The 10572-nt window shown below is 32.8% G+C and overlaps 1 protein-coding gene across 1 annotated transcript; it reads left to right on the forward strand.

The window, feature by feature from the left end:
• Positions 1-3976: 3976 nt before the first annotated feature.
• On the forward strand, positions 3977-8775 carry LOC107845746 (fasciclin-like arabinogalactan protein 17). The gene is made up of 2 exons (XM_016690224.2): positions 3977-5511; positions 8664-8775. The coding sequence occupies exons 1-2, from the start codon at positions 4239-4241 to the stop codon at positions 8711-8713; spliced, it is 1323 nt and encodes a 440-aa protein (XP_016545710.1). The 5' UTR covers positions 3977-4238; the 3' UTR covers positions 8714-8775.
• Positions 8776-10572: the final 1797 nt, after the last annotated feature.

Consider the following 10572-nt stretch of genomic DNA (forward strand, 5'->3'; position numbering starts at 1 on the left):
TGTCATTCAACCGTGTGGGCCCCACTTACAGCCTGTTCCAACCCAAAATTAAAAACAAATAAATAAAAATAAAAATTAAAATTAAAAAGAAAATAAAATTATTTTTTTGTTTTTCATCGGTGTTCGATATTTATATTGGAGCCCTGATTAGTTCAAATCGCGTATTGTATGATCGATTCTGGGGATGACGCTCTCAACAGAACTTTCTACATACCAAGAACGCAAACTCGAAACCTCTTTTTAAGGTGAAGCAACTTCACGATTGCACCATGACTCGTGTTAGCAATTCCAGGATCCATTCTAAGAATGACACTTCCGATCAAGATATCTTCGTACTAAAAACTCGAACTCGAGACCTCTATTTAAGGGTAGAACAATTTTACTATTTTACCACAAATCATGTTGGTCATTGCGGGGCTTATTCCGAGGATGACCTTTCTAATAGGATTTTTTTCATATTAAGAACTCAAACTCGAGACCTCTATTTAAGGGTGGAGCAATTTCAAAATTGCATCCAAAACTCATGTTGGTCATTGCAGGGCCATTCTGAGGATGACACTTCTAATAGAATTTTTTCTGTACCAAATACTCAAACTCGAGACCTTCATTTAAGGATGAAACAATGTCACCACTACATCAAAACTCATGTTGGTCACTGTAGTGCCCATTTCAAGGATGACACTTTCAACTGAATTTTCTTCATATTAAGAACTTGAACTCGAAATCTCTATTTAAGAGTGAAACAATCTCACCACTGTACCACGACTCATTTGATAAATTAAGAAAAATGAAAATGAGAATAAAAAGAAATTCCTTTAATCCACTTTTATTTGTGGAGGAAAATAAGAACTTGACTAAACTCAACTCAGGTCCCCCCAAAAGAAGAAGAAGTCAGCTTTTGCCACAGCGTTCGATTAGCTTATGTGTACTTTGATTATACTATCACATAGTACTTGCTATTTTTCATCGGCGGAGGGAACTAAAACTCGGCAAAAATAAATAGTTGTCGGCATTTTATTGAGTTTTTCTTTCTTTTATTTTATTAATGATGATAGTTCTTGATTAGTTAGTCATCTTTTGCCATCAAGTTTGCATTTGTCTATTAGTGACAATAGTGTTCGATCAGTTTATGTGTACTTCAATTATATTATCACATAACACTTGCTATTTTTCATCGGTGGACGGAACCAAACCTTGGCAAAAATAAAGAGCTATCGGCATTTCATTGAGCTTTTCTTTTATTTGTTTTATTAATGATGATAGTTCTTGATCGACTTACGCACTTTAATTTCCTTTTCTTTTCTTATATATTAATGACGATAGCTTTTAATCAATTTGCAATTTGAAATTTGCAATTATATCATTGACTATTTGCTATTTTTTTTTTATGTACATAGGAAACCAAAACTTTGTAAAAATTAGCATTTTTAATCTTTAAGCAAAATTTTCTCTTTTTTTCTTTTTATCTAAACAATATTTTAGTTAGTGGAAATACCAAAGTTACCAATTATTAGAACTACTAAAATGGAAATTTGAAGTCTAATCAATTAGTGTATCAAAAATGATTTACCTCATGTGTGCTTGTTAATTGATAGAACATTGTGTTTTAGTTTTCTCCAATAAATTTTATAAATTGATTTTCTAGGAAGACACAAATATATAATAAATTATAAGAATTTTGTCTTTTATGCTAATCTTTTTTTAGTAATGATCAAAACGTACATCTAAATTATCTCGAGTTCTCAGGATTTCATCTTCTTACCTCTCAGGATTTTATCTTCTTACATGAACTATCGCTAGATATTTATCAAAACATACTTCAACTATTAATTGTTCATTTTTAGATAGAAAAATAGATAATTAATAATTGAGATGTGTTTTGATAATAGTTAGTAACATTTCAGGCCAAAAAAATTACACATTCACTAATTCATATATGAAACTCAAAATATCGAGATTCTACAGGTATGTTTTTGACCATTAACCTTTCGCCTTTTTTGATAATTTCATCTTGTTTGCCCATATTATCACAACTAGGGGTGGGCATAATATGGTATATACCGAATATCAGACCAAAATCAAAATATTTTATACCGCAGTATGGATGTTATGGTATTTGGTAGGAATTTTAAATTATTTTGATATTTGGTATGGTATTTATGCAATAAAATCGAAATATCGTATACCGCAGCGAAATTTTTTAATATCATATAAAACCCATAAATATATTATATTTAAGATTATTAAATGTATTTTTATATCATCCATTAGCCAATTGAACATAAAAGTAGCTTTTATTCAGAAATAAATTTTTTAGGAAGCTAATTATTAGGAGTACTATGCTTGAGTTTAGGTACTGTTATTCAGAGTTTGCATCTCGAACTATTAAATCGTGATTGAAATGTTATTTTTGTGCAATTGATTTATAAAGATAGTTGTTAGCCTAACATGATTGAGACGTTTTTAAAATTTAAAGTTATAGTTTTTGTATATGAATATATGTAATTAGAAATCAAATAAAGTATGATTACCGAATTACCATACCGTAAAATATTGAAACCGAATTTAAAAATATCGAACCATACCGAACTAATTCGATATGGTAATAGTATTGTTCTTTTAGATACTAAAAACTGAAGTTACTATATCAAAGTTTAAAATACCATATCGTACCGTACCATGCCCACCCTGATCACAACCCACCATAAAATTTAAATTGAGAAATTTGCCATATAAAGTGCCTCCATTATCAATGAAAATGAAATAGGTCCACATTTCCAACTTATAAACCTTAATAATTACACTAAACTTACATTTTCCACATGTCACTACTTTAACCTAAAGTTTCCCTAATTCCAAATACTTTTTTTTTAACTAAACTTCATTTTCCACATGTCACTAGTTTTCTCTTTGTGTAACAACTTTAACCCAAAGTTTCACCAATTCCAAAGAACAAAAAAAGAAAAAAAAATAGTTTGTGCTTAGTAAGTTTTCACTTGAAGCCAAAGTCTCCCCTTTCACTATCAAAAGTTGTGCAGTGGTAAGCAAAGATAGAGCCTTGATTTAAAGTTTATAATTTTTGTGTATTTAAATTATATATATATATATATATATATATATATACAAATATATAATTTGGATTATATTTACTTAATTCAACTTACTATTAGCTTGGCCTCAGTAGTAAGTAGCCCTTTATTCTTAAACAGAAGATTAAACCTGAACTCTTAAAATAAAATCATAAAAAAAAATTGATAAATTGAGATTTTTCATCATAAATTTATATTAATCGATTCTCACAACTAGTTATTCGATTTGATATTTTCAAAGTTTAAGTTCGATAATTTGATAATCAATGTTTGAGAATAGATACCAAATATCATACTTTTAGATATCGATTCGATTATTCGGTAATTAATAAATTTAACTTCGGTTCGATACGGTACTTGGTAATACCATATTAAAGTTAGAAATGGGCAAACTATGTTTAAACTTCAAAAAGTATATTTAATAGAAACCCTATTTAATATTTTTTTGTGCTTTTTACGAATATATTACCAAGGTACAAAATATTTTTTGGGATGACTAATATTATTGTCTATTGGGTTAGTTAGACATATCGTATTATATATATATATATATATATATCTATAATGATAATAATAACAATAATAATTTGATATTCGGTAAATATCAATATCAAACGGTATTAATATCTTGTACCTAACACAATTTCGAATACCAAAATATTAAAATTTTATTTATAAATGTCATCTCAAATATTGAATTATCAAATATCAATTATCAAATTTTTTGATTCAGTTCGATAATTTAATTTTTGATATTTTATATCCGGCCCTACTCAAAACAGATACTACATTGGATATTGAGGGAAAAACAAATAAAAAAGAGTGATAAAACACTAACAAAAAAATATTTAAGAAAGTAACCCTTGACCATCCATTACCTCTATACTTTATTATTTCACCAAACAATGACAACTATAGACCCCCCTTCCCCACCCCGGCACCCCCACCCCTACCCCCACCCTCTATATCCCACCTCTTCTTCTCTTTTCCTTCTTTACAACCAAAGCCAAAACCACCCACATAACTCACTCACATTCACATCATCCCCCCCACACATTGTGTTGTTAAAGACACCTCCAAACACCACTAAGAGAACAATTAACAAAAAATCAAGAAACCAAGAGCAAATTTCAAGAAAAAACAAGTGCCATGGATTTACAGATCTATGGTTTCTTGTTAACTTTTTTGTTCCTCTCATTCACCACCATTAATGTTGCTACATTACAAGAAAAAGTACCTCCCCAGATCAACTCAAACTCAGTACTTGTAGCACTTCTTGATTCACACTACACTGAGCTATCTGAGCTAGTTGAAAAAGCACTTCTTCTACAAACACTTGAAGAAGCTGTGTCAACACACAACATAACTATATTGGCACCAACCAATGAAGCACTCGAACGTGATTTAGATCCCGAGTTCAAGCGATTCCTGCTTGAGCCCGGGAACCTAAAATCGCTTCAGAATTTGTTGCTCTATCACATGATTCCAGCTCGCATTGAGTCTGGAAATTTGCAGCACCAGAAGCGTGGAAGTGGAATGTATTCCACGCTCTGCCACGGTGAGAATCAATATCTACATGTTCTTCAGAGATTCAAAATGGTTACCAAACCAGATGATATAATCAAACCAGATGGAATAATCCACGGGATTGACAGAGTTATGATTCCGAAAACCGTTCAAATGGATTTCAACGTCAGGAGGAACCTGCGTTCCATTTCTGCAGTGCTCCCGGAGGGAGCACCAGAAGTTGATCCCAGAACAAACAAGCTTAAGAATAAGAAATATCCTTCAGTACCAGCAGGAGCGCCCCCGGCGCTTCCTATATACGCGGCAATGGCACCTGGTCCGTCGCTGGCGCCAGCACCAGCACCCGGACCAGGTGGACCACACCACCACTTCGACGGCGAAACACAGGTCAAGGACTTCATCCAAACCCTATTACAGTACGGAGGTTACAATGAGTTGGCTGATATACTTGTCAATCTGACATCACTAGCTACAGAAATGGGTAGACTAGTGTCAGAAGGATACGTACTGACCGTCCTGGCGCCCAATGACGAGGCTATGGCTAAGCTGACAACTGATCAGCTTAGCGAACCCGGGGCGCCAGAACAGATAATGTACTACCATTTGATACCTGAGTATCAAACGGAAGAAAGTATGTATAACTCCGTAAGGAGATTTGGTAAAGTCAAGTATGACACATTGAGATTACCACACAAAGTTATTGCTGAGGAAGCAGATGGATCAGTGAAATTCGGGTTCGGTGAAACGTCGGGTTATTTGTTCGATCCGGATATCTACACAGATGGCCGGATTTCCGTTCAGGGGATTGACGGAGTTCTATTTCCGGTGGAGGAGATTAAGGTTGCTCCTAAAGCTGCTCCTGTTGTTGCTAAAGTTGTTGCTAGGCCAAGAAGAGGTAACTAATTTTTTTAAAAAAATTATTATTATTTTTTTTGTTTGTCATATTTTTTTATTTTTATCATTTTTGGTGTCTTTGATTGTTGCGGTTAATGTGTTTTATTATCTCTAATTATGGAATAAATAAGGGAAATGAGTCAGAAATATATATAAACTTTCAACAAATTTGTTGTAACATGCTTCAATTTTGCGGGGATCTACGACTCTCAGCTGGACCACTTCAGATTCTCACGCGCTCAGTGTGTATTACAGAAATACGGTAATAAATAGTCAGCGGTCATAAAACCCGCAAAGTTGGAGGTGTGTCACAACAAATTTTACCAAAATTCAGATATATTTTAAATTTTTTTCTTAGTAAATAATAAATAATAATAACGCGTTGTAATCTGACGATTTGGGCCGCCTTATACGAGAGGCTAATTCCACAAGTGGGGTCGAGGCAAGTGTGGTATGTCTGTAGCCTTCCGTGGGGAGAGGGTATCTCTGGTAGATTCTCGATTCTTGAAAATGGCTCAATTTTTTGTGTTAAATTTTTTTTTTTTGTCCTTACAATTAGCACAAAATTTGGTTCTTTTCTAACAAATTAATGTGATTTAGTACAAAAGTTTGTTAAAAATTGGTTCTTTTCTTGATTAGTAAATGTGATGTAATAACAAATTTGGTAGGTGGGTATAAGTGAGAATAATGGAATTATGTCTCTTTGTGATTCCAGTTGTTGCCAACTTTTTTTTGTGGTGGAATTCTTGGACTTAACATCTAAGCTATGTCTATCCAACTTTTTGGAAATGGTTTTTAAAAAAATAAATAAATTTGGAAATGGATTTAAGATTTTGCACAAATTGGCAATTCATCTTTTCCCACATAAACACATTTCCTCAAAATAAAATTTGATGGACAGAGTTATTTAATATTTATTCTGATTGGAGGTAGCAAGTGCCCTAAGAAATTAGTCGACGTGCATGCAAATTGGTCTGGACACTAACACAGTAACATGCCTATAGTCTCACAAATAGAGTCTGAGTTTGAGAAGAGTACGATATATGCAGACCTGTATGGATAAAAAGCTGGCTCCAATTTGTCGACGTGCATGCAAATTGATTCGGACACTAACAACACCAACATGCCTATAGTCTCTCAAATAGAGAATGAATTTAAAAAGTGTACGATATACACAAACCTTTGAGGATAAAAACTAACTAGACCATCATGATTATTAAAATTTGCTCAAAATAAAGTGGTAGACTAATTTGTTTGCTTTGCTAATTTTTTTTGGTGTGTGTGTGAGTTAAGAGATCATTGTCATTATTTTCATTGATTAGTTAGTTTTTGTTTTAATTTCTTTTATTATAAGCCATAAATTGTTAGGTAATATGTTTGCACGTTTTTATAGAAAGTGACAATATTGTATTAAGTAATTAGTAGTTGAGAAATATTGTCGGTGAGATATATAAAAAAAAGAAAAAGAATTAGTTCTTTGCTTGATATATAGATTATTCTAAAACCATTTGATGGAGTTGTTTTTCTTATTTTTTAAAAGCATATAGTATGAATTATTAAAGAGGAAAAAAGTGTGAAGGTGAAGGGAAAAAAGTAGGGTTGGTCATACCTAACCATAAAACCACTCGTAGTAAAGGGTTAACCACCAAAACTAGGGTGGTTAGCCTTACCTCTTTAACCAGAGGACGCTGGTTCGAGTCCTGAGAATGATACTGCCTTTTACTAGGGAGCCCTCTTATCCTAAGTGAGACTTCCGACAAAGATGGAGGGATGCTGTACTTAGGTTTAGAGGTTAGGGTGGTTATCCCTATGTCTTTAAGCAGAGGTCATTGGTTCAAGTCTTGAGAATGATGTTACCTTTTACTAGGGAGCGCTTTTACCCCAAGTGAGACTCTCCGACAAAGATGGAGGGATGTCATACTTAGGCTAGAGGTTTCGATCCAGTACCATGCGAACTAAGTTTGATATTTTAGTAGAGGAGCGAGCCATCATCCTCGAGTTTTGAAGGTCGCCCTTAGTCCAAAAGGTTGGCTTCAGATGAATTTTTCGATCATCAAGCAATAAGCCCTATTTTTCTTTTTTTTTGATATTTGAAAAACCTTTGAGGGTTAGTCGGCACACGGTTCAAGACTTGGCGAACGATAGACTCGTCAACCTATCTTTCTCCACTTAAACATCAGACTTTGATTGTTTTCAATAGAGTTGAAACTTATCGCACGTGTCTAAGCACATTGCATGTTGCGCTCTTACCACTTAATCAAAACCAATCAAGTCACTCATTGGGGTCCGGTCTTTTTCTGAATCTTTTTTAAGAATGCTTTATGCATCGAGCTGTCTTTTACGAATGTGTTATGATCTTTATGTTGAAATTCTAAAGGCATTAGTACAGCTGTATGCACTGATTTTTCCAACTTTGGATTGTTGAGTAAATTAGAAACCAGCCAGCCTAGTGTATTTGTTGACAAATTCGTTGCCCCCCACCTGCTTTCTAATAGTATTTCATTTCAATTATCAAGATGTCATGATTTGTCCATCTCATTGTATTTGTTTGACATTATGTTTCCATTCATGTTTAATTATCTTATGTGTCAATTTCATTTTTCCTCTTGTGAGTTGGCAACAAAGGTAGTCAAATGACACCCGTAACGTAATTAGTAAAGTTGTTGTCATGTAATCAGAAGGTCATGACTTGAGTCGCAGAAACAATCTCTTGCAGAAATGCAAGGTAAGATTGCGTATAATAGACTATGGTCCAAGACTTCCTGGTTTTCGCACATAGCGAGAGCATCGAATTACCCGCTGTTATGCAATCTTGCGACATCGAAACTATCAACTCTAGTCATAGAAATGCAGTGTAAGGTTGCGTATAATGGACTATGGTCCAATCCTTCCTGGTTTCCGCAGCGTGAGCTTTAGTGCATCGGACTACCCAAGTTATGCAATCTAACGACATTGAAACTATCTCCTCTCTTACGTCACACAATGGCGGAGCCACCTTTGCTCTGGGGGGTTTGTTCGACAGAAAATTATACTATTTTTATATGATTAAAAATATTTTTTATGCATATATAGTAGAGATTTATCCTGACTCCGTCACTGTACTTAGCTACTACATGTTTGCTAATATATTTATTTGTATTTGAATTTTTGCAGGAAAGTTGATGGAAGTAGCATGTAGTATGTTGGGATCATTTTGCCATTAAAAAACTTTCTACATATTTTGAGCAAACAACTCTAATGTGTATGAATTTGTAGGAGGAGGGGGGAAAAAAAATAAAAAGCTACAAAATTTTCTTAATAAATGGCAAATTTTAATTTTTTTTTTCTAGGAGGTCCTTTTGTAAAATTTTAGGGAAGGAGAAAAAAAAATTTGCTTGAAATGTAGTGAAAAAAAAAATCAGAAAATGTCCATCTTCCAAGCAAGAGAAAAGAATTTTTCTCCTTTTTTTTTTTTTTTTTTTTTTTGGTTATAAATACTGTAATTACTATATATCAATTTTTTTATTTGTATTTAAGGTTTGTTGGTACCAACACTTTTTGTATGCAGAAATAGTCTTTTTTTGTCCTTTTATATATATTCACGGGTGTTTTGTCTTTATTTATTTATTTATTTATTTATTTATTTTACAATTGTGATGTGATATATATATATATATATATATATATATATATATATATGTATGTATATATATACATGTGTGTATATATATATATATATATATTGTCCTGAGTCGAGAGACTTTTGAAAATAGTATCTCTACGTCAACTTTGAGAAAGTGGTACGGATCACATATATTTTACCCTCTTCAGACTATTTTGTGAAAATATATTGGGTATGTTGTTGTCAGTGGCAGATTTAGGATTTAGGGGTCGTGGGAGCTCGTGAGGTTTGAACACACATTAATGTCTAAAGTTGTAAGGTTCCGTCTGAAAACAGAAACACTCAATTGATTTTTTGATATTTTGGGCTCTTTTTAGAAGTTTATATCAAATTTTATAAAAAAATTTATGTAGTTATACTTGATCTATATCGAATTCAATAGGTGTTGGAGCATAAAAAAATGCATATAGGTCCGCCCTTGGTTGTTATATACAATGGTTGGAAACATAGCTGAGGGTTTCTCGAAAACCACCTCTTTATCTATGTAGGAGCAAGATTTACTTGTACTTTCACCTTCTATCGATTTCACTTAGTGGGATTACATAGGGTATGTCGTTGTTGGCTGGTATTAAAATAAATGGTGAGGTCATACTTGAACAAAGACGACTGATTTTAAAAGCGCAATACGAACGTATTTTTGCTATTTAGAGTTCTTATTCATCATAGGAAAATCAAAATTGATATTAAAGCAAAGATTTTATGGCATTCTATCTTTTATGAGGTGTCGGTCCATAATGAAATGCTCATAAGAAAATACTATTAAGAAATGAAGTGCGTTCTTTAATCAGGTCTATATTTACAGCTGACACTACTTCATATCGAAGCGATTAATTAATACCTAATCAATTTCATAATATGATTTTTTCTTAACCAATTAACCTTACCTTATAACATTATTAGGCTCCCTTTATTAAGTAAGTTATTATAACAAATTAAATCCTATTGAAAATGTTTGTTGGATTTATACCTCTTTTGGTGAAGACAAACAAAAAGTTTTGATGAACATGTTATTTCATGGAAATTGCTCAATGGCCACTAACCCCCCCACCCCCAACCCCTACCAACACTATTTGGTATTTACATTAAAATCCCCTAAGATGTGGAAAATTGTCTTAAGCTCCCTATACTCTTGATTAATTGGATTAAGGGAAATGAAAAGATTATGGAGGGTTTGAATTTAAATAATCATCTCAAATCTTTGTTACTAACATAATACTAATAATATTCACTATCTAATTAAGGTAGTAATCTTCCTTTTATTTCAAAATATGCCCCATACATTTTCTGAAAATTAAATTTTAATAGCGATTTTAAGTACTCGTTTTACTACTAAGAAAAAAAAAAGGACTAGTAACGGACGAATTCTATAGCTAAATAAAAATATCCATCGTTAATTTAATT

Source organism: Capsicum annuum, chromosome 8 (genome assembly GCF_002878395.1).
Source record: "Capsicum annuum cultivar UCD-10X-F1 chromosome 8, UCD10Xv1.1, whole genome shotgun sequence".
NCBI classification, from domain to species: Eukaryota; Viridiplantae; Streptophyta; class Magnoliopsida; order Solanales; family Solanaceae; genus Capsicum; species Capsicum annuum.